Source organism: Ruditapes philippinarum, unplaced genomic scaffold (assembly GCF_026571515.1).
Source record: "Ruditapes philippinarum isolate M1 unplaced genomic scaffold, ASM2657151v2 ctg675_1_1_1_1, whole genome shotgun sequence".
Classification (NCBI taxonomy): domain Eukaryota; kingdom Metazoa; phylum Mollusca; class Bivalvia; order Venerida; family Veneridae; genus Ruditapes; species Ruditapes philippinarum.
Genome location: NW_026867036.1, coordinates 46487 through 71875, shown reverse-complemented (window position 1 = coordinate 71875; position 25389 = coordinate 46487). Strand labels below are relative to the sequence as shown.

The window sequence follows — 25389 nt, the reverse complement described above, 5'->3', positions numbered from 1 at the left end:
CATAGAATCATTTCTTTTCATGTATATGTGTAGATAATTTTTAGGCTCTCCAACAGTACACATTTGTATAATTATGAAAACAAAAAAGGGAAAATGAAGAATAAAAATAGGAAAAAGGAAAAAGTATGAGTTTTATGGTAAAACCAAGAATACTTGTAGCATTCAGTTAAAACTAGGAAATACTAGAGAGTGTGAACTGTGTTAACAGTGATTACCTTACACTTTGTAATTCATAAACTTTATTAACAATATATAGTTGACATACTATTCTTTTTTTTATCTTGGATGGGTTGCACCAACACTAAAGGTCATACTGCGCCTTTTTGACTTTGCTGGTGGAGGCACCCCATGGCCCCTCCGTGCATTATATCAGGTATTTACTGGCACCCAAGTAGAACCATTGACATTCTGTAAGCTACCCAAGTAGCTTCATAAGAGAATCAAAAGTCCCTGACGGGATTCAAACCTCCGGTGGTAAAGTGGAAATGGTTTGAATTATGAAATCTTTATCACTCCCCACTGACAAAGAAGACAACTGGCACATGTAAATTTAAGCATTTCCTTGCATTTTCCCAAAAATTCTAAAATGCATGATTTATTATAGTAAAAATCTGTTGCTTGAGAACTAAAACAACAGCAATCTGTAACATGTTCATCTTTTTTTAAAAAATATAACATGACTTAAATAATCATCATTTTTTATGTTTGTTTTTGAACTTTTTCTTAGATTTAGAATGTTCTTTTTCAGTCTCTACTAAAGTTTCTTCTTGTTTCCTCTTCTTCTCTTGCAAGGTGCTGAAAAAAAATTGTAACATTATAAATTTTTTATACCAACTAATTTTGAAAACGAGAAAGAGACCTCTGAAAAGCATAAAGTGGGGTGGACTGATAAAACATCTAGTTTTTGGGAAATATTTTGACAGAAAAATATTAGTTATAAACTAGAACTGCCACTGTCATGGCGTGAATACCCCCGCATACCACTTTGTCAGAATCAACAGTGGCCATTTAGAACCCAAGGACAACCTCCCTGCCAAACCTGAGGTTACTAAGCCAGTGCATTGCTAAGTAATGTATTCTACATGCTTCAAATGTGAAAATGTCAAAATTAATACACTGCGGACAGGCATCCTTAAGCAATTGAGAGGAAAAGCTTTTCTTTTTTTGTCAAGGTCCCTGTGACCTTGACCTTTGACCCGGTGACCTCAAAATCAATAGGGGTCACCTTATGGCCATGATCAACTTCCATGCCAAATGGTCAAAGGAATCTAAAGTTAATGGGCGGACAAACTTTTTGAAGTCGAAGTCCATGTGACTTTAACCTTTGACCTGGTGACCTTAAAATCAATAGGGGTCACCTACTAATCAGGACTAACCTCCATTCCAAATATGACAACTGTGTGACAGGTGAGCTAAAAACGGATGGACAGCCAGACGGACAAGCTGATTCCAGTATAACCCCTTACAACTTTGTTGTGCGGGGGTATAATAACATGTAGCTTATTGATAAACTACATATACTATCATTGTATTAGCACTTTTTTTGTTGTTGTTGTGTCTAAAGCCAACACAAACACTGTAATAGTCATAATGACAATTTTCCAGCTTTACTGGTGGAGGTAGAACCCAGGTGCCCCTCCATGCATTATTACAGGCAGAAGTAGGCACCTGAGTAGAACCACCATCTTTCAATAAGCTAGCTTGATAGCTTCTTCAAATGAAAGAATCCAAAGGCAGGATTTGAACCTACAGCAGTAAAAGGCAGGTGTTTTGAAGTCAATGACCATAACCACTCCTCCACAAATGCCTGATTACTTACGCAATAATCAATACAATTACAACTTGCTACATCTTATAGATCTATAGAATCTAAATTCCACAGTACATTGTACCATCAAGTGTCAAAATTCAAGCAAGATCAACATAGATACCTTTTAACACTAACAAGGCCCTGTTTTCCGCCTCCCAGCGCTTGATCCCAGTCGACCTCTGACCCCTTTATTGCATACTGTGACAGATCTGTTTTCTGTAACTCTACTAACTTCTTCTTTTCCTTCTTCTTTACCTCATTAGCTGCTTCTGTCTAAAATCACAAAATTTATTATCTGATTAATTAACAGGTTTAATACAAACTATAAAATGTTAAAGCAAAAGAATACTGTAAAATAAGATATTTTTGTGAGGTAAAAATTCCGTGAAAATTAACATTTTAAGACTACATGTATTGCCAAGATTAAATATTATTGAAGTTATAGTTACAGTTCTGTTACATTTATGAGAGATGATCATAATGAATGTTCGGTTTCACATGCAAATTTAGAAAAAATCAATCCCTCATGAAAATTTCTGATTTTACAAACAAGCTTCAAATACATATACTTTAGGTTAAAAGTACACACCTAATACACATAGGTAGTACTGATATTTATAAGAGTCTTGGAATACAAAATTTGCACACAAAATCTTAATGCTAACATATAATGCCCTTTTGATCTCATGCAACAATGGTTATAACAACTGTAAGCAAACTTTATAATGAACATCACACCACATGTTTAAAATACAAGCTTATAACTATTTCAATGAATTGTGTATCCAAGCAAAAGAAATTTAAAATCTGTTCTTGGTAACTACAAATGCATTATATCCAGTGAAACATTACTGTAGTATATCCAGTGTTAATTATCTATATTCAGTGAAATTTACTTCTTCTGGTTAACTTACTATATACACAAAATCATTACCAATAATTACAAGTAAAGAGAATTTAAGAATCTACTACTAAATGCAAATTAAAACCAGAATATTTTGCTCTTTGCTTTTAACAGTTAACAATGGTAATGAGGTTCTGCTGGGTTTCTACTAAACAGTTACCCGAAAACATGCCATTCCTGACTTTGACAACAGCCGGTGTTTGAATCTTTTCTTTTATTGCATACAGATAAATCCTATTGCGGTAAAAAAAATTACGAAAACTAAAATTTCCATATACAGTGGAACTCTTTTTTCTTAAACATAATAAGTTATAAATTTACAACTTCATTCATACATGTTATTTGTTTATTGCAAAATGACATCATCCTAAGAACACAATTCATTAATAAAGGTGCGTGTGAATGACGTTATTTATTGATGCGACCTGTCACATATTGGGGTGCACGACTGGTTTATCTGGTACCAGTCTAAACAGTAGATAATCCTGTATGATATGCAATTTGTTTGTTTCAATTTACGCCTTTTTTCAACAGTATCTCAGTCATATAGGCGGGTAGTTTCCTAACCATCGTTCCTGGAGAGTTAAACCAGTACTAGACTACCTTCCTCCGCGCTAAACTACCAAAGCATCTCCCGGGGATCGAACCCACGCCAGAGAGGTAACTGAATTAGAAGTCATCGACTCTAACTCCTCGACCACGGAGGCGGGTATGATATGCAAGAAAAAATTGTAGTTACATACCAGTTCCTCGTCAATAGTTTGCTCGACTGGATGCAGCTCGATTTCTTGTCGTTCAACCATGACCTGTTCAACATCTTTCTCCATTATCTGTGTGAAATGCTGAACCATTTTACGTATGATCTTATTGAAGAGGCCGAGAAGTTGTGAGGCAGGCAGATCCAGTTGTTGTTCCAGCACCTCCACAGTTTTATGTTGTAATCCTAGACCCAATAACACACCCTGAAACATAGAAATTGTGAAATAATCGTACCTATAGATTCAAGAACTGCAAATCAATAACACATCAAATAACCAAATATTGACACATCACTAGGCCATTTATCAGTTCAAAAACACATCAAACTAGACGAGGTTTTTGTCACAAAAACAAATGTCTCCCAAAACTACGTATGATACAGATAACTCTTGTGAATTTTGGTCAAGATCCCACCAGCAGTTTGACCTGTGAAAGCCAGACAAGATTTTTCTATTCATAGTTCTGATTGCCATTTCATAGCATCCCTCATTAAATAAATATGGAATGGACCCAGTACATTTGAAGTACAAAGCAAGTAATGCAATACTGCAATGTACTGTAGAATATCTTGATGTAAAATGTAATTCTACCTGTGTGCCCAGTGCAGACCAAGATCAGCCAGCATATCTGTGAGGTTTGATCATGATCTGCAACATTTGTTTTAGAGTCAATTAAACCTTAATTGAAATTTTCCTTAAAAGTGATAAATAGTTTTGTCCAGGCGGAAAGATGGGCTAATCCATTTTAAACGTCCATCAAGGTAAAGGCTTATAGAAATTGTCAAGTGAAACAAGGTACGTCAGTCTGACGTTTCACGTCACACCAACACAATATAGATAATATGGCGACTTTTTATGAAGACGTCTTCAATGGTGCCCTTCTCTTGTACTGAATTTATATAGAATGTTTAAAAAAAATTTGAGTGTTGTGCACACTCAGTCAATGTGTGTTATTTAGATCAGTTTGAAATGTTATCTTCATGGTGGAGATGTAAATAATAGTCAGTTTATTATCTTATCAATATACTATGTAAAGCACAATATCAAATTCAGGACATGTAATCTCAACAATTCAAATAACCACATGATCGTCATATCTAATCGACAACCTAACATAATCTGATGTATGACCCTAACTCAATTTAAAGTCAAAAAGAAGTCTACATGTATTCATTTATATTAAAGATCTCCAATGGGGAACAAAAGCCGAACATGAAAACTGATAATTCTTAAGAAGATCAGCTGGGATACTTAAAACTGAAATATAAATGTAAATAAAAAAATCATGGCACAATCCAGGATAGACTTCAGTGCTTCATTTACACAGGACTCTGATGAAGTTCAGGAAATGTTTTGTGAACATTGTGATAAACATGACAAGCATTATGTTTCTGCTGAAGGATTTTGTGAGGAATGTTTCGAGTACTTGTGTGGGACTTGCCTTAAATTCCATAAAAGATTACTGGTCTCTCATACCATCAAGGATAAGGATAACATGCCACAGGATTTCTGTCTGGAGAAATGTTCTGTTCATCAAGATGAATTAGTCAAGTTCTATTGTCAAGCTTGCAATAAATTTGCCTGTACTGAATGCAAGACTCAAGACCATGGGAACTGTAGTATGGTCAGCCATTTGCCAGCTCTTGTTCCAGGAATTGAAAACAGCCAAGAAATCAAAGAACTCACTGAAAATCTTGATGAGTTAATGAAAGATTTGGAAAATACAGAAAAACGTGTGAACATAAACATGAAGTATGTTGCTTCACAAGAAACAAAGATATTAGATATGGTCATGAAAAAAAAGAAAGAAATATTGTCAGTGTTTGAACAACATCAGACAGGTATAATTCAAAACATCGAGAAAAATATAGAAGAAGCCATACAAAAACTTGAAGAAAAGAAAAAAGAGAAAATTAACAAATTACAAGAAAATCAAAGGAAATTAGAAAAATTATTACAATATGAGGAAAATGAAATAAAGAAGAAAATTGAAATCATAAAAAAGAATGACACAAAAGTTTTGCAGACAATCATAGACGAAACCTCAAAAATGAAAACAAAACTAAACACCGTATCAACAGAACTGGTTCATCATCAAGGTGCAGATCAAAGATGTCAAATGTTTGTTGTAATGAAGAAGGGGCAGGAAATCATTGATCAATTGAAACCAGATGCAGAAAAACAATGGCAAAACAATTCAATTCATTATTACAATGTTGAATGCAAAGCTTCTGAACAAAATATAACGAATTTACAAGTCTGTGACAAATTTTTCACCTATCAAGAAATACAGGAGTCTGAAGTACAAAGAACTGCTAGGTATTACACAGATATTAAATTCCCGTCTGACTCCTGGTCATCTTTATGCTTTTTATCAAAACATTGTCTTCTGACAGACAACTGTAAATATGCCAATCTTGTTATATTCAAGGATATATCAGTCAGCACATCATATGATACAATAGACCTGCCGGTAGGAGCTACAGCTATAGCTAGAGTTGACAATAACAAAGCTGTTGTCACACTAAATAGACTTGGAATTATAAGACTGATAACATTTTCTAAGTCTATGACAGTGACCAACACTGAAGATATACAAGTAGGAGAAGGTTGTCATTGTGTTGCCTATAGTAACAACAAGCTTCTAGTATCATACACAGATGAACTAGCAACAGTGAAGATACTCGACATGTCTGGTAAAGTACAGAAAATATTTCATAGAGATCAATATAGGAAATGTCTGTTTGCCTATCCTCATTACTTAACAATCAGTGCAGACAACACAGTTATATATGTATCTGATGCTGATAATAACTGTGTATTAGGTTTAACCTTTGATGGGAAAGTCAAGGCCATTTACAAGGACGACCAGTTGAAACATCCGTATCAACTGACAGTAGACAAGTCTGGGGCAGTGTTTGTATGTGGATTTTTGTCACATAATATACATCAATTATCATCTGAACTGACCAAGGTGAAGGTTCTGCAAGGAATAAACAGACCAGTGGGTGTGGCATACTGCCAGAATGAAAACAGATTGTATGTGAGAGAATATGAGGGTAACATTAAAGTGTATGATTTATCACTGGAATAAAACTATTTTTGCATATAAGACTGGCGTTTCCGTTATTTTTACCCATGCCGGAAATTTCATCTGGCATGAGGGGTTCCAGATGAGTTGCGTGCTGTACAATGGCACGATAAAGATGATGTCATTTTACCGTTATGAATGATTTTGTAATTCATACGCTGTTGAATGAAAGTAGTTACGGTTGTAATGATATAAATTTTCATTGAAAATAAAGATAAAGAATTCAAAATATAATGGAATATGGTAGAATATGCAAGATATGTCAGATATTATTATTCCTATCTGAATAGCCTGTAGAAAATACTTAAACCAAAGTTTAAACTATTTCAGTAAAAAATTGTACTCAATAGTTATTCAAATTCAAATCATGAATGCAACTTGTAAATGATCAAACTAGCTAAATCTTTGCGTAAATATTTCAACAGAATATCTAATCGGAGTTTTGTACATATATTATTCATATATATGTATCTATAAAGGATGATATTAACATGATTTTCTTTATTTTCAAAATAAAATGATTACTATTATTTTTGAGAGTTCCTTGTCATATAGCCATTATCAGCATATGTTTCAGAAGCCTTGAACTTGACCGTGACTCTACGAGACACAAAAGCAGGCAGATGAGCCTCTGTTGTGGGATCACTTCTCTGTTGTCTGTCTGTATGTCTGTAACAAAACTTGTCAGGACTTCCTTCTCAGAAACAACTGGTGCAATTTCATCCAATCTTTACAGGAATGATCAGTACCAAGTCTAATTGTGCATAACGTTAGCATTTCCAGTTAAATGATTTATTCAGAGTTATGGCCCTTTAATTATTTTCATTTTTAAAGTTTGTCCAGACTACTCCTCATATACCACTTACGCAATTTCAATGGAACTGTACAGGATTGATTGGTAGGCATAGAACACAAGTTTTCCGCTTCAACAATTTTTGGCCGAGTTATTGCTCTTGAATTAAAAAGGTGTTGTTTTTGTGTGTCTCCAGCTACACCGAAGTTTTTCTGGACTTCTCCTCAGAACTGGTGCAATTTCATTCAAACTTTAGAGGAATGATCAATACAATGTCCAGTTGTGCATCTCATCAACATTTTTTGGTTCATTGATTTTTCATTGTCAGAGTCTTGGCCCTTTAATGATTTTAACTGGAGTACTTCTGTTATACCAGTAATGCAATTTCAATGAAACTTTACAGGATTGATCGGTAGCTAAATTACACAGGTTAATAGGTTGAATGATTTTTTGCCGATATCGCTATCATAAGGCGACACATGTGATCACTGATCATTCTTGTTAAATCAGTTACCCATTTGAAAATCAATTAGCCCTTTTAAACAAATCAGCCATTTATAAATATATATTTTGCAGAATAATGCATCAAATAACAACAAATAATGTTCAAAACAACAGACTGAACACACAAAAAAATACACAAATATTACACGAGCACATCAATTTTTTTATATTACTTACGCCTTGTATCACACTGAGATGAACATTTATAAGGTCGAGGAAGTAGATTCTAGCGAGTGTTGGTACAAGATCCATGATCAGGTGATAGTCTACCATGTTCTGTGAGTAAAGTTCAAGTCTTTTTATGTCATACTTTGTCAGATAGGTCTCTAACTCTGCAGCATTCAATGTTTCTGTAATAAAACAATATAAGCAAATGAAGAAAACATTGTTTTTTGGGGAGGTCCCCCCCCCCCAAGTGAGAAGGATTAAGAGTGACAAACTACAAAATTGTTCATTTCAGCTGAAGTACTTTCAAATGTAATAATTAACATATCCATGATGTTTTACCCTTTCCACACTATATGGGTATAACAGACTTGCCCAGCTTTCAATTTAGAACTGTCAAGTGTTAACATGTAGGACATTGACAAGTTAAACAGCCAACAGTGTAGAGTGTGGTAAAATGCAAAGCTGTATTGTTGTATGTATTATGTATGTATTCTAGGCTCTATGATGGTCCATCGATCCTTTCAGGTACTGAGAGTATTTATGGACCCCCGAAATATTCATGTCCATAAAAGTTAAATTTGCCAAGAGGTGACCTATTAACTTTAAACTCAGTAATTCACTGAACTATTTCGATGCATGGGCGGCCAATGAGGTCATTACATGCATCATTGAGAAAAACTCTGCAATTGGCACTTCAACCATTTATCTCAAAAGATGTATGTCATGAATTTGTTACAGATTTTACCGTCAGATTTGAACTGTTTCTACAAACAAATTTTACTATCAGATCTGGACTGTTACGTTACCATCAGATATGAACTGTTTCAATACTATCAGTATGAACTTAAACTGCCTACTTTTCCTGTAAGATTTTAACTTGTTCTAAAGTCCTTTTACTTACTTTTATTGTCCGATTTGAACTGTTTCTGCTGGAGGACATTAAGTGACATTGCTGGAGTAAATTCTCTAAACTGGTACGATAACAATGCTATAAACCTACGTCGGAAATCTGTAAATGGAGGTAATAGCTGTATATAAATTATCCTTGTGAAAGATACAGACACCAAGCAAATATGTACTTATACTTATACTATTCTTTAAATACTTTAAAAATCTGTTTATTGAATAAATTTTGAGTAGACTATGAACCAAAGAATTTTGTGTTTTTAATCTAGAGAAGCAAGACCTTTCAAAACAAGAAGCCAGTCAACATTATAAGCTAGTATCTAAGACATAGCCATTGTCAGAAAACAAATTTAGTGATTTTATAAAAATCAAAAACAAAACTGCATTTTTCCAATGAAATACTAGTATGGTGCTTGTAAAACTTTTAAACAGGACATGTTTATTATATATGCATCCCTAAATAAATCTTCAAATTTACAACTGAAATCATAACATGAATCAAACAAGTAGGATAAAATTGTGCAAGAAAAATGATCATAGTTTGGTGAAGATTCCCTTATAAATCAAGCTTTCCATCAAAATTTAGTTTAAACATATTTAATTCAACTTGATTGTGAAACAAGTTCTTGCAACTTAAATTAATCACTTTCCAGTCTGCTTTCTGGAACCAACGAGTACTGGTGTTACATGAGGAAACATGGTTGTGACCCAAGTAGGGTTAAAACCTATGATCCCTGGGTTGAGAGGCAGACACCTTAACCACTAGGCCACAGCTTTCCATTAAAATGACAGACAACATAAGTGATATCAGTAGCTTTCCCTCTTAAAAATACATATAACAAGTTAAAATTTTATGTTTACATTTAAATTTCAGGGGAACCAGTCTATCTTATCAACTAACCTTTCCAGAAAGCAGGTAACCATTCTGTCTCATCTTCAGGATTTGCACTCAGTGACTTCAACATGATACATGAATGTTCTCCTGTTAATTCATTCTACAAGTAGAATTAATGTTGCTTAGAGGCAATCTTTTTTACCCAATCTGTCATGGCAACAAATACACTGTTAATGATAGGTGAAAACATTGACAACATATTCATTCCTGAATATATTATTCACAATAATTTTCTTTAATTTAAACATATTTATTCCCAATAGTATATATAATGCACATACCAACAATCAACAAACAAAATGTTTTTACATAATGGAAAAGGATCAGAAGGAAAGACAAGTTTTATAGAATTCTTTCTCCTTTGGAGAACTATATTATGGTTTGTTGTAAATAATTTGATATCTATAATATCAGTTCTCTTTTATCTCATCATTAGTACCAAACCTTTTTCAAAATTTCATAATGTACTCAAAGTTATGCAATGAACACAACCTTCTTGTAAGAAAACCTTTGAATGTAAAAGGTGACCTTGACAAAAGTGCTCATATCATCTGTTGTTCAAAAAACATTACAAATCTCAGTATACACTTACATTGTATCTGACCAAAATAATAAATATATAAATACATGTAGTCTATATTTAAGATCCAATAAAAACGAATTATTTCTTAAGTTAACATAAGTATTTGAAAATCATATTAATGCTATGTAATTACTTACAGCAGTTTGTCTCAAGTATACAGGTACAAAGCCACATTTCTTCCAGAATCTGAAAGTAACAATTATAAAATGATAAAAGGGAACTTTCTCACATTAAAGAATCCAAGTCCCAAAAGTAAATTTAACCCACAACAGTGAGCAGTATGTGGTTTGAAGTTAGCAACATTAACCATTTTAGTCACAAATGCCCGTTTCTTTTCTAACAAATATATACACTAGTACTACAAAATATTGTAAATTAATAATTATTTTAGTTTTCTATCTAAGATTGTTAAAACAGAAAGAAATAATTGGCGCAAAAAAACATCAACAAAAGCCAACAGAAACTACCTCAGTAAAGGTGAAGTCATTCCATATGAAACTCCCAAATACTCCAGTTGCTCCGCCTTTCTCTCATTCAACTTCATTAACATTGGTGGTAGATGTTTTCTGGGTGTGACCCTCTCCTCAAGGATTCCCACCTCCTCCTCGTCAATGTTGTCTGCTTCTGTATTCTCCTCGAGACTCGTCTCCGAGATATTCTGAATCTTTCCAAGATAATATTCCTCTAGAAGAGTCATTGCTCTCATTCCATAGCCCATCTACACAATATAATAAATACATCACAAATTAACTAAATAATACTTCATTGCTGGCTGTGTTATATTGAAGACAGGGCTTTTTTCACAGGAAGGGGAACATTATGCCACATAATGCCTCAGAAGACAAAAAAAAATTTGACTTCTTTAGAAAGGGCAAACATGAATTTAATAACCTTAAATAATGGTTTTAATATCAGTAATGATCGTCTTTTTCAACTTAAAATTCCATAGTATGTTATAGTATGGAAATTATTTCTACATGCATATTGGAAGAATGAATTGTATTTATATTAAGTTATCATAAAATTAATGTATTTCTAAATCAAGAGATCACTAATGGAATTTTAATTGCCAATAGTAACATTGTGTTCACTTTGCTCGGTTTGCCGAAATCTTGTTCACATTTTCCTCAGCATGATCTTTATAGAATTTATAGTATTGGCTATGATTTAAAATAGAAAAGCATTTAAATGGCTTTAAAGTTCATTATATAAGATATGCTTCTTAAAATTAAATTGTGAACCTACTTCCCTTATAAAACAATGTAACCACTACACTTGATCAACAAGCGTTGTACATGTTCATAATATGAATATTGACACTCAAAATAACTTACCCCCTGATAGTCCGGATGTGTGGCTATTCTAACAACGCGAGCTCCTGACAGACTCGGGAAATCATGGTCCTGAAACTAATGTACGCAGAAAAATGTTTGCCATCCTCTAATTCAGTAAGGTACTATTGCTAATACAACAAAACTACATATAATACAACATGTTAATAAATAACAGAAACTAGATTTTATTTCTATTTTGAAACATAATCGAATTGATCATTCGGACATAAAGATTTTGTCAGTGAAAGAAGTCTTCTAAGAAAGCATGGATTGAGCCTAAAATTTCAGTTTAAAATAATCAGATTTCTCTCAGCCTTAGGACAGTTATACTTTTAATAAGCAGACCAGAAACAGATGGAATCCTTCAATACCTCCATGACTGCTGTCATTTTAAAAAATTTATACAATAGGGTCCTTTACTTTCTATCCATAACTTAACATGCTGAACTACCTTCTAGATACTTATTAACTAAACAAATCTATATTTCTCATCATCATTTGATAGTGAACTAACCTGTTGCGATACTGTCCATGGAATGAGATCTCCAGACGCACGTTTCCCACGAGATAGACTGTTTATAATTGAAGACTTTGAAATCTCGCCTTCCAAACATACCTACAGATAAATTGAAGATTCTGCATTTAACATTAAAAATTAAAGTTACAGAAAAAATTGATATCAAATAAATCTGCACTACATATCCAGTGTCCATAAAATCACACCCATTACAATATCAAAATACTAAATTTGATGTACAGTACGGCCTGCCGTATTCTGGTGAGGATGGCCTGGCAGGATACTTGTGGTAAAGGCATATCATTTACAGTTCCAGCAGGGTAATGGTTAAACGTCTGATAATTACCTGAAGTACACAGAGAACTTCTGGCAAGGCTGACTGGTTAGGATCTACAGGTCCCAGCAGTACAAATATATGGTGAGCTGGGGCGTCTGACAACAGCTGTAAGTCATTTGGTGTGTTCTATAATAGAAGTATACAAAAACATGAATTATTTATACAGAGAATTCATCTAACAATTGTAAATCCTAATAAAGAAAGTTAAAAATCAAAATAGCTCGCTTAAAAATCAGGGGCAGTAACTTTGGATATATTACCCCTTTAATAAAATTGGTGAAATTGTAAGGAATATACTTTAAAAGTTTTAACACAAACTTTCACCACTGAAAAAGAATTACTGAAACATGGAAAGTTGTAAAAAATACTTAAGAAATTGGATGTAAAATTTTAATTTTTTTTTATCAATCATTTCATCATTTTTACAAATATTTTGTAAATCTCATTTACTGTTCTGATGTAGATACAGATTCAAACCTGCAAATTAACACATAGCCTCTACATAAGTAGACAAGATATGTTTGTAAAACATGTATGCCCCCTATCAGCAGCCAATTAGTCATGTGATAAGGTTATTATGCATGACTTCTGACCCAGTGATCAAACAATTAATAAGGGTTATAAAGTATCTACTGGTCATGACCTTGACCTTTGACCCCTTGACCCAAAATCAATAGGGGTCATCTTCTGATCATGACCAATCACCATCTCAAGTTTGAAGTCCCTAGGCCTAAGGGTTCTTTCATTATTGATCGGAAACCCTTTTTACGTACAAGGTTAATGTGACCTTGACCTTTGACCCCTTAACGCCAAAATCAATAGGGGTCATCTGATTGGTCATTACCAATCACCATACCAAGTTTGAAGTTCCTAGGCCTAAGGGTTCTTTTGTTATTGATCAGAAACTGTTTTTACTTACAAGGTCAATGTGACCTTGACCTTTGACCCCAAAATCAATAGGGGTCATCTACTGATCATGACCAATCACCATACCAAGTTTGAAGTTCCTAGGCCTTAAGGTTCTTTAGTTATTGATCGGAAACCGTTTTTACCTACAAGGTCAATGTGACCTTGACCTTTGACCCCTTGACCCCAAAATCAATAGGGGTCATCTACTGATCATGACCAATCACCATACCAAGTTTGATGTTCCTAAGCCTTAAGGTTCTTTAGGTATTGATCGGAAACCGTTTTTACCTACAAAGTCAATGTGACCTTGACCTTTGACCCCTTGACCCCAAAATCAATAGGGGTCATCTAATGATCATGACCAATCACCATACCAAGTTTGAAGTTCCTAGGCCTTAAGGTTCTTTATTTATTGATCAGAAACCGTTTTTGCTTACAAGGTCAATGTGACCTTGACCTTTGACCCCTTGACCCCAAAATCAATAGGGGTCATCCACTGATCATGACCAATCACCATACCAAGTTTGAAGTTCCTAGGCCTTAAGGTTCTTTAGTTATTGATCGGAAACAGTTTTTGCTTTTAAGCTTAATGTGACCTTGACCTTTGACCCCTTGACCCCAAAATCAATAGGGGTCATCTACTGGTCATGACTAATCACCATACCAAGTTTGAAGTTCCTAGGCCTTAAGGTTCTTTAGTTATTGATCGGAAACTGTTTTTGCTTTCAAGGTCAATGTGACCTTGACCTTTGACCCCTTAACTCCAAAATCAATAGGGGTCATCTACTGGTCATGACCAATCACCATACCAAGTTTGAAGTTCCTAGGCCTTAAGGTTCTTTAGTTATTGATCGGAAACCGTTTTTGCTTTCAAGGTCAATGTGACCTTGACCTTTGACCCCTTGACCCCAAAATCAATAGGGTCATCTACTGGTCATGACCAATCACCATATTTACCAAGTTTGAAGTTCCTAGGCCTTAAGGTTCTTTAGTTATTGATCGGAAACCGTTTTTGCTTTCAAGGTCAATGTGACCTTGACCTTTGACCCCTTGACCCCAAAATTAATAGGGGTCATCTACTGGTCATGACCAATCACCATACCAAGTTTGAAGTTCCTAGGCCTAAGGGTTCTTTAGTTATCACTCGGAAACCATTTGGTCTACGGACCGACGGACCGACAGACCGACGGACCGACAAGTGCAAAGCAATATACCCCCTTTTTTTCAAAATGGGGGCATAATAAATAGCTTTGTCACTTGTTTATCTCAACTACTGTTTTGTTCTTTATATAAATTCAAATATGGGGACTTTCCAGTTTTTATTTGTGGTCAAAGACCTCAGGTGCCCCTCTATACATTATTTCAGGCATGAAGGGGTACCTTAGTAAGACCATCAATGTTCTGTAAGCTAGCTGGATAGCTTACTCACATGAAGAATCCAAAGACACTGGAGCAGCTTGAACCTACTGCCAGGAAAGGCATATGGTATAAAGTCAACGATGTTAACCATTCAGCCATGGATGTCCCTTTACGTCTAGTACTCACCTTGTAATGTGATGACACATATAGTCCCATAATTCTGTGTAAGAACGCCTCTGATGCTTTATGATAGGAGAAAAGAGTGTCTCTGTTTACATAATACAATTCACAAAGTTCCGGTAGCGGGCAACCAGAAGATATTCTCGGTACATCTGTCGCATCCAAACAAAGCAAATTATTTAACCACTTTTCGACTGGATCTTTATCAGCGTATCTGATTGATTCGTTCAGCACAACTTCCTGCAGGATCCTGCCTGATGATGATGACGATGTTCCCTCAGATTTTGTTGCCATAGAAACAGTTTTTTTCACCTCTGATGTCACTCCTCCGTAAGTCGAGGATTGTTGCCGGAGTTGCTGAATTAGTTTAAGAGACAATGATCTGCCTGTGCCCTCGTACCTATTAATCAGAATAAACAGAACTTCAAGAATATTTTCATAGAAAATTTATGACAGGCGATTTTATTGATAAACATTTGTCATCTGCATGAATTTACCGTGATTTGAAAGTTTGATATATTTAAAATAATTATGATCATCTTGAACCACTTAAAATCTACATTGCAAAATTGATCAAGAACATCTTAAGACATGGCAATAATTCTCCAAAGAAATTGTTTTTGTTGACTCAAGCCAAATTGGTAAATTGATAAACTTATTCATACAATATTTTTGTTAAATAAGATATCAAAACATCTTTCACATGCTGAAAAAAAAAAAAATCTCGAAATTTATAAACTGATTTTGCAAGACATTCAATATAGAGGCATTTCCATGTTAAAGTAGTTAAATGAAGCATACGACAGTACAGAACCTTCACACACTATATGTTAAGGCAGGCTGGCCTAGACTAGCTCTATATGTGTCACAAAGGTCAGTAATTATCAACATTAGCAGTCCAAGCAGTAAATGATCTATAAATCAATATTCATTATCAATAGACTTCATAACTCACCCATTCACTGTAGAGGACATAAACACAAGGTATGGTCCAAGAAGGTTTTTAACTAGTGGGAGGGGTATAGCTGCTGCCTCGTCTATACACACTAATTCTGCCTGACCCAATTTATGTGAATCTGATGGGTGTATATACTGAAATATATCATTGTAAGATGTAATAAAAATTATAGATAAAAATTTTGATGTGTTTATTGCTCTTCAACTTAACATTATAAACATGTATTACACAAACAACCAAATATCAAAGTATAACAAAAACAAGATATGTTTGTAAAACATGTATGCCCCCTATCAGCAGCCAATTAGTCATGTGATAAGGTTATTATGCATGACGTCTGACCCAGTGATCAAACAATTAATAAGGGTTATAAAGTATCTATTGGTCATGACCTTGACCTTTGACCCCTTGACCCAAAACTCAATAGGGGTCATCTGCTGGTCACGACCAATCATCATACAAAGTTTGAAGTTCCTAGGCCTAGGCGTTTTTAGTAAATTGATCAGAAACCGTTTTTACCTACAAGGTCAATGTGACCTTGACCTTTGACCCCTTGACCCCAAAATCAATAGGGGTCATCTGCTGGTCATGACCAATCACCATGCCAAGTTTGAAGTTCTTAGGCCTAAGGGTTCTCTTATTATTGATCGGAAACCGTTTTAACATACAAGGTCAATGTGACCTTGACCTTTGACCCCAAAATCAATAGGGGTCATCTGCTGGTCATGACCAATCACCATGCCAAGTTTGAAGTTTCTAGGCCGAAGCGTTCTTTAGTTATTGATCAGAAACCGTTTTTACTTACAAGGTCATTGTGACCTTGACCTTTGACCCCTTGATCCCAAAATCAATAGGAGTAATCTGCTGGTCATGACAAATCACCATACCAAGTTTGAAGTTCCTAGGCCTAAGCGTTCTTGAGTTATTGATCAGAAACCGTTTTTACTTACAAGGTCATTGTGACCTTGACCTTTGACCCCTTGATCCCAAAATCAATAGGAGTAATCTGCTGGTCATGACCAATCACCATACCAAGTTTGAAGTTCCTAGGCATAAGGGTTCTTAAGTTATTGATCCGAAAGCATTTTTACCTACAAGGTCAATGTGACCTTGACCTTTGACCCCTAGACCCCAAAAATAATAGGGGTCATCTACTGATCATGACCAATCACCATCTCAAGTTTGAAGTCCCTAGGCCTAAGGGTTCTTTCATTATTGATCGGAAACCGTTTTTACCTACAAGGTCAATGTGACCTTGACCTTTGACCCCTTAACGCCAAAATCAATAGGGGTCATCTGATTGGTCATAACCAATCACCATACCAAGTTTGAAGTTCCTAGGCCTAAGGGTTCTTTTGTTATTGATCAGAAACCGTTTTTAATTAAAAGGTCAATGTGACCTTGACCTTTGACCCCTTGACCCCAAAATCTATACGGGTCATCTACTGATCATGACCAATCACCATACCAAGTTTGAAGTTCCTAGGCCTTAAGGTTCTTTAGTTATTGATCGGAAACCGTTTTTATGTACAAGGTCAATGTGACCTTGACCTTTGACCCCAAAATCAATAGGGGTCATTTACTGATCATGACCAATCACCATACCAAGTTTAATGTTCCTAAGCCTTAAGGTTCTTTAGGTATTGATCGGAAACCGTTTTTACCTACAAGGTCAATGTGACCTTGACCTTTGACCCCTTGACCCCAAAATCAATAGGGGTCATCTACTGATCATGACCAATCACCATACCAAGTTTGAAGTTCCTAGGCCTTAAGGTTCTTTAGTTATTGATCGGAAACCGTTTTTGCTTTCAAGGTCAATGTGACCTTGACCTTTGACCCCTTGACCCCAAAATCAATAGGGGTCATCTACTGGTCATGACTAATCACCATACCAAGTTTGAAGTTCCTAGGCCTTAAGGTTCTTTAGTTATTGATCGGAAACTGTTTTTGCTTTCAAGGTCAATGTGACCTTGACCTTTGACCCCTTGACCCCAAAATCAATAGGGGTCATCTACTGGTCATGACTAATTACCATACCAAGTTTGAAGTTCCTAGGCCTTAAGGTTCTTTAGTTATTGATCGGAAACTGTTTTTGCTTTCAAGGTCAATGTGACCTTGACCTTTGACCCCTTGACTCCAAAATCAATAGGGGTCATATACTGGTCATGACCAATCACCATACCAAGTTTGAAGTTCCTAGGCCTTAAGGTTCTTTAGTTATTGATCGGAAACCGTTTTTGCTTTCAAGGTCAATGTGACCTTGACCTTTGACCCCTTGACCCCAAAATCAATAGGGGTCATCTACTGGTCATGACCAATCACCATACCAAGTTTGAAGTTCCTAGGCCTTAAGGTTCTTTAGTTATTGATCGGAAACCGTTTTTGCTTTCAAGGTCAATGTGACCTTGACCTTTGACCCCTTGACCCCAAAATCAATAGGGGTCATCTACTGGTCATGACCAATCACCATACCAAGTTTGAAGTTCTTAGGCCTAAGGGTTCTTTAGTTATCACTCGGAAACCATTTGTTCTACGGACCGACGGACCGACGGACCGACAAGTGCAAAGCAATATACCCCCTTTTTTTCAAAATGGGGGCATAATAACATTTAACAATTACAACTAAATTCAGAAACATTCTTGAATCCGTTCCTGAAACCAACCAGTACTAAGCAATAAGTACAAAGTTTCTAGCTCATGGAAAAAACGGCTTGCCCCTGATGTGGTTTGAACCCATGCAGCCAGAAGTCCCAAGATTACTAGTCCAACATGCTGACCACTTGGCAATTCCGCCACTATCATTACCATGCAAGTTAACAACTACTTTAAATAACCCTTAAAATCCATATAAAAATGTCCATTTTCTGTGGGACAGCTTATATTTTGCAACTTTCAACATTACTTAAGATAAAATCATGTGACATACTTGAATCGTTTGCCGATGTTCCCTGAAAATATTCACTCTGACTATAGCTTTGTTGAAGTCTGGATTAGTGGACTGGATTATCTCATAATCTAAATGTTCCTGAAACAAATATACAGTAGGTTTATCTTTTATAGTTCTCTTACAAAGAAAAGATTATGAAAACAGATATGTTTGATGGTCAGCTACAGTGTTGTGTTCTTAAGGCATGATGAAAATCAATTGAAACATAGATAAACTCAACTGTCTTTATTTATGTCCACAATGTTCAAAATTTCAACACTTTTGTTAGTCTTTCTTTATGTATTCAAATAAAACACTGGAAACAAAGACCTGTCAAAATATATCCAGGAATGAGTTGTAGTCTTAGTACACTCTTATCAGTGCACTTTTATGAAAAAATTGCTATGAGGTCAAAGCATGACCTTGACTTTTGAGTTACAGACTAGTCACCTGGGTCTTGTGCACAACATTGTCTCAATGTGCTATACATTTAAGCAAAATTATTTCAAAATCCACCCATAAACGCAAAGATATGGACTTGATGCATGTACACACAAAGTGTAGATGGTGGATATGCCTATCTTGTTTTTCGTTTTGTTTTTGTGCTGTTTTCTTTGGGTTTTTTATTGGGGGGGGGGGGGGGTACAAGGTATATAATAATATCAATAAGGCAAATAGATTAAATATCTGCTATTTCATGTTAAACTTACATAATGGTTAATGGTAGAATTTACATTCCAGACAGTATATACTACAATGTACATTAAGAAAGGACACAATGAAATATTAAGTTTTTCTATTTCAAATGGGTATCATACAACAATTCTACCCATCAGATCTCTATTAACTTATCTTTTGGTTTTATCAACATAATATTTTTTTATCAAACTGACACAAACCTGATATTCAAGCGCATCAAATCCCTTAAAGATAAACTCAAACAGAGTCTTCAAGTTTTCAGGACTAGGAGATGTGACAAATATATTGGAGTATCCAAACCCTACAGCCGTCGCTATGGCGATACCTAGTGCGGCTGATTTACCCCGCCCTCTAGCTGCCGTCATGGCAACAGTACTACGTAATGTCTTCTCTGATATACCCTCCACAAACTTAAGAAGAGCTTTTGCCTGAAAAAAATAAATATGTATATAAATTTTTCATTAAATTAATGACCTGTTTACTTAACTTTAATTTAATACCATGATTGACAGTGTTTTTTTTTTCTATCTTCAAAGTTTAAATGCACTTTTGGGATTATATTTACAAGATATTCATCTAAAACATAGTCTCATTTAATTAAGGTAGTTTTAATTTTAACAAAAATGTGTTCTTTAAACATACATTTGTAAATGTCACATTACAATATCTGTTCATAACTGATGCTGTTTTGGTGATATTTCCAGAATTTTAAAATTTGACCTTAAAATGGTGAATGTCATCTAGGGGTCAAGGTGACATTTCAATACGTGAAAAAGTAGGTCACACCAAAAGGTTACTGGTGTCAAAGTATTAAATCTTGGCATATACAATATAAATGTTAAGACAATAGTTAGTTGCTTTCAGAGAAACAATCAAATCAGCTGGACAAAAACATTACTGAGGGTGCTTTTCCATTGGTATGTGATCCTTTACCAATTTATTTATCTATTCCTTTTGTTCGTTTATCATCAACATCAGCTACGGCAGGATCAGCGATTTTTGAAGTAAGCGGACAGTCACCAGATAGGTCTCATCACGAAGAGATACCTCAAACAAAATTTATTGCTTTATTGATTTTGAAAGAAAATACTGAAAAACTAATTGACATAGTGCAGAAGAATCCACAACTGTATGATGCATAGCTGACAGATTACAAAGACATGCTGGTGATAAAAAACATCTAGTCTTCAGTTGCAAAAAAGATGAAAATCAGAAACCTAACTGGTATTTAATGTTTGTTTTTTTTCTTTCTATCTTAATTCTTTGATGGACCCACATCACGGATCGCATACCAATGGAATAGTGGCCCAATACATGAATCAAAGTGAGAATGCATAAGAATAGTACAACATAGATAATGTACATGAATACACATATGTTAATATATACCTGATCAAGTGTTTTACAGCATTTGACAAGAGCACCAACAGGCTGTGTATCCTGTAGTGAATCTTTCAGGTCCCGTAACTCCTGCTCTTTAGGACTAATAGATTCATCCTATAATAAGATATTGAAAAGTACAACCATACATAATTCTAATTTTATATTTTATTATCTAAAAATTTAGAATTTATAACTGGTTTCTGGATCAACAAATTGAAATTAAAATTGTAACAAATAATTTTATAAAGTGAATTTCTTCTACTACAAAGTGATCTTGAGTAGACACTTAAGTAGAACCATCAAAGCTAAGGGTAAGCTTCCTTACATGAAAGAATCCAAAGTCCCCAGCCGGGATTCGAACCCAAAGTAATGAGGGGTATGTGATTCGATGACCTCAGTGACCTTAACAACTCGGCCGAAGACGCCCACTAAAAACCTGTTGAGGAATGTTATAAAGACAGACTTACGAGAGATTTTGCTGGTACAGGTTGTATAGAGAGGACATGTGAGGAGAAAGGTAGAAGGTTAAACTGGTCATCTATAACCATACAGTTCTTACATGACGCCAATGATAATATAAACCTGAAAGAAAATCATGTAATGTTACATTTCTAGACGTGTATTCTCTACTTCCCATACCAATATCAACAAGAAAAGTTTGTGAAACATGAATGACACATAGCTTGTGTACTGGTAAAGATTGGCATGACAATAATGTGGTTAGTTACAAAATAGCAACTGATGATTCTATTATTATCAAAAGTATCAAGCAAAAAAGTAATGTCTTTGAAAATTGTAAACATGCTCATGAATTTCTTCACACATACATTTGTACCAATCAATTTAAAAATCAAACAAAAAACTTATTTAATAAACATTTTTATAACCCAATTATTTTTCAAAATTATTTCTGATATTTAGATGTGTACATATACCTTTCGTTAAATCTTCCAACAACATCCTGGTGAGCCTCGGTCCTGTACCTTGAGTGCACGTCCTAGCGAAAATATACAAAGCACTGTACATTCTTTATCATGGGTACTTATCAAAAACTTCAGTTTTATATTAAACTGAACAATAAAAACAATTACATAAAGCTATAAAAGTATATATTATCAAGGTTACTAAAGGTCATTAAGAAGATATTCATTTTTTTTTGGTTTTGTGCTGTGCAAATAGCTTTCATCATTACAGGACAATGTAAAATATATTTCAGACAATAAATTTAGCTGCAGAGCCACTCATTTTAACTTCCAATTAATTTAACAGAATAATTTTATCAATGTCCCTGATTCTACCCACCATTGTCATGGCATACAGCTGTTTCAAAGAATTCATAGAGTTGAGTAAAATTGTGATAATTCCACCACCTTCCACAGTTTCTATTGTCCTGGCTAGTAAATTAGGTGTCATTGCCTCAAAGTCCTGAAATTTAACAAATAAATCATCATCAATTGTTCATAATTGTTCATAATTAACATCTAAGAACATGTAAATTACGCTCATACTATCTTTACATAATACAATGCACAAGTATGGTAACCATTGCCGTTTCAATCCGCCGAAACTGCTTACATGGAATACATATAGCTATTTTTAACCCTGTCCAACCTAAATTTATAGACTTGTCCTGCTTTGAATTTGGATCAGTCCATTAGAACTTCCAAGGGATTTCAGTATAAAACAGATTAAACTAAGCAACCAACTGTATTATGAGTCTAGCCACAGTGCTGGCCTGCTGGGGGGGGGGGGGGGGGGGCACATGCCAGTCAAGTAAACATGTATACTCCTCAACTGAAATAATTCACTTTCTAAAATCTGCGACTTACTCACACATTATGGATTAAATACATGTTTCTTGCAAAAGAAAAAGACAAACCTGTAGTATACACATGCCATAAGTACTTCCGAGGATTTTGTGTGTCTCGGCATAGTAACAGTAGCGTATATTTGTGGCGGAGATAAACAACTCGAACGGGTCATCTTCCTTTATGTCGATCTTACCACTCTTGATCTTTTTCTGTAGTTGACGCATTCTCTTCTTTCTATGGCTGTAAGGTATAAAATATGATACAGTTTACTTTTTTTCAACCTCACTGTTATTAACTCTTACCCTGCTGGAACTAAAAGTGATCAGCCTTTGCCAGCAGTATACAGCCAGACCAGCCTGCACATCCGTGCATATGGGAATTTTACAGAGTTATGTTGATACCCAAGTTAATTGGTTAACCCCATTATTCCTCAAATAGTCAAGCTAACAAATTTACTTAAAATCATTTTATATGTTTAAACACAGTGAGCCTGAGTGAAGAAAATGATGTTGAAATTTCATACCTGCTAAATCCTAATTCTTTCTTGTAGCACCACAGAACAGAAGGACGAGCCTTCACTGCTGCCTTTGATAACATGTGATGCAGAATTACAACCTTAAATGTTCAACAAAGTAATTAACATACATCTTTATCAGACAAGACAATTTAAAAGTGAAGAATAATTTTAAAGTTTATTTGTTCAATCTAAATAGTCTATGAATCAAACTCTTTTAAGACAATTCTATAGTCAAGTTTCTTTATGTTAATGATAGACATTCATATACTCTGGTCTAAACAGATTAAACCATTTAAAATGTATTCAAGATGGTCAAATGCAAAGATATACATGTAGGCAAGATATCTAAATCTGTAGAGTGCAGCCACTACGGATTTGCCCAATGTACAACAGTAACCTCTTTACAACAAGTAATAACAACAGTTTTAAATATTCCAAAAGTTAACAAGACTTCAAAATATATCAAACTTCCATAGAGCACCACATTTACATCCATCTGCAATAACTAAAATTTTTGTCTCGCAAAGAATTAGCTCTGCATTGGTCGGACTGTAGTAAGTATATGCATAATATTATGAGAAGAAATTATGGATGTGGTTTGGTAATTGATTGTTTTTGAATCATGTTTCATTACTATCAGATGCTCAGATGCGATATCAAATTTGCAGAATAAAAAATCAATCAAACCTGATCTCTAGCATGGTCTCCGATCACAACAAACATTGTTCTGTGTTTTTCTGCCACCCCATTCTCAATCAGCACTCTAATACGGTTATCTATCTTCTTGCGTACCATCCTCTTCTATAATGTTTCCAATTGTCAATATCCCAATTTACATGAAACTGATAATAAGAAAGTAATTGTTAACATATAGACTCATTTTTACTACTGAAGGATGTTCCTTCCTTCTTAAGATGGTAGAAATTATCAGTTTTTGTATATAAGAAATATGGCAGGGTTACATGGTAATAGAGAAGTTTTTTCTGTCACAGATTAATATTACAGGTATTAAAAATTTCACTCGTCCGCTCATATTTACGAGAAGACATTAATGCCGGATAAGTACAAAATTGTTGTATGCTCATCCGGCAGGACAAGCAGTAATTTGCCGATGTTACAGAAAGCTAGAATTCTAAAAATCAGTTTGTTTACATTTAACGATGGAAAACCGGAAACAAAGCTTGTGTTTTATGTTAATTTTTGTTATGTATAATTTGCACACTTTATAAAGCTCTAAAAGCATTGTTAATTGGATACTTGTCTGTTTGTTTTATTTTACACCTTTTCCCAACTGTAACTCAGTCATATAGGCGGGTAGTTTCCTAACCATCGTTCCTGGAGAGTTACACCAGTACTAGACTACCTTCCTCCATGCTAAACTACCGAAGCATCTCCCCGGGAATGAACCCACACCAGAGAGGTAACCGGATAAGAAGTCATCAACTCTACCCCTCGACCACGGAGGCAGTTGTTAATTGGATACTGTTGTGACTGGAATGTGCCTGACAATGCTCTATAAAGTGCATGATTTATACATAGCCTACATGTATTTATGTTTCTCTACAAAATCACTCGGATTACTTTTACTAGTTTTAGTGTTAGGGGTTATGGATATGGGTTAGGGTTTTAAACAAAGATTTTGCTAAGGACAGGTTTCTAAAGTGTAACTATACTTTAGGAACTTTTAATTTAGTACTGTCTCAATCATACAATTGCTGTCAAGATAATCTGATTGAAATTTTCCAAAAATTTAGAAAAAATCGCGAAAACACATTGCACAAAGTTGACAAACATTTCATTACATTTTAAAATAACAGTTAATGACGAATATGAACTTACGCTAAAATGAGTATTTAAGTTTTCGTTTCCTGTCTGATGTGTCTAATTATGACAAAGTACGAGAGAGGATTATGGTAAAATAGATTTTGTAAACAATCACATGTGGTAGGACTTTTCTTCCGATAAGAATGTTTGTCTTGCACCGTCCAGCATTTATGAGAATTGTTTTCCTCCAATTTGAAGAGTTGTTTGTTTGGCGCCAAAT

General features: G+C 34.8%; 2 protein-coding genes across 2 annotated transcripts; one reads left to right on the top strand and one right to left on the bottom strand.

The window, feature by feature from the left end:
• Positions 1 to 340: 340 nt before the first annotated feature.
• On the bottom strand, positions 341 to 25320 carry LOC132734596 (RNA cytidine acetyltransferase-like). The gene is made up of 23 exons (XM_060721373.1): positions 25185 to 25320; positions 24033 to 24187; positions 23352 to 23443; positions 22897 to 23068; positions 22320 to 22442; positions 21953 to 22014; positions 21485 to 21599; positions 21024 to 21131; positions 19835 to 20062; positions 18936 to 19034; positions 16004 to 16140; positions 15055 to 15448; positions 12610 to 12726; positions 12261 to 12362; positions 11747 to 11821; positions 10880 to 11130; positions 10550 to 10598; positions 9836 to 9929; positions 8930 to 9037; positions 8038 to 8210; positions 3458 to 3676; positions 1932 to 2083; positions 341 to 795 (listed from the first exon to the last, which is right to left on the bottom strand). The coding sequence occupies exons 2-23, from the start codon at positions 24138 to 24140 to the stop codon at positions 693 to 695; spliced, it is 3081 nt and encodes a 1026-aa protein (XP_060577356.1). The 5' UTR covers positions 24141 to 24187; positions 25185 to 25320; the 3' UTR covers positions 341 to 692.
• On the top strand, positions 4684 to 6570 carry LOC132734590 (uncharacterized). Its single transcript, XM_060721365.1, has one exon. The coding sequence runs from the start codon at positions 4758 to 4760 to the stop codon at positions 6564 to 6566; it is 1809 nt and encodes a 602-aa protein (XP_060577348.1). The 5' UTR covers positions 4684 to 4757; the 3' UTR covers positions 6567 to 6570.
• Positions 25321 to 25389: the final 69 nt, after the last annotated feature.

Excerpts from the sequence above, each read along its gene's own strand:
- LOC132734590 (XM_060721365.1), top strand. The coding sequence starts at position 4,758 with ATGGCACAATCCAGGATAGACTTCAGTGCTTCATTTACACAGGACTCT.
- LOC132734596 (XM_060721373.1), bottom strand. The coding sequence starts at position 24,140 with ATGGTACGCAAGAAGATAGATAACCGTATTAGAGTGCTGATTGAGAAT. Across the intron at positions 22,015-22,319 it reads AGCTGTATGCCATGACAATG|GACGTGCACTCAAGGTACAG; the intron begins GTGGGTAGAATC and ends TATTTTCGCTAG. Across the intron at positions 12,363-12,609 it reads AAGTTCTCTGTGTACTTCAG|GTATGTTTGGAAGGCGAGAT; the intron begins GTAATTATCAGA and ends ATTTATCTGTAG.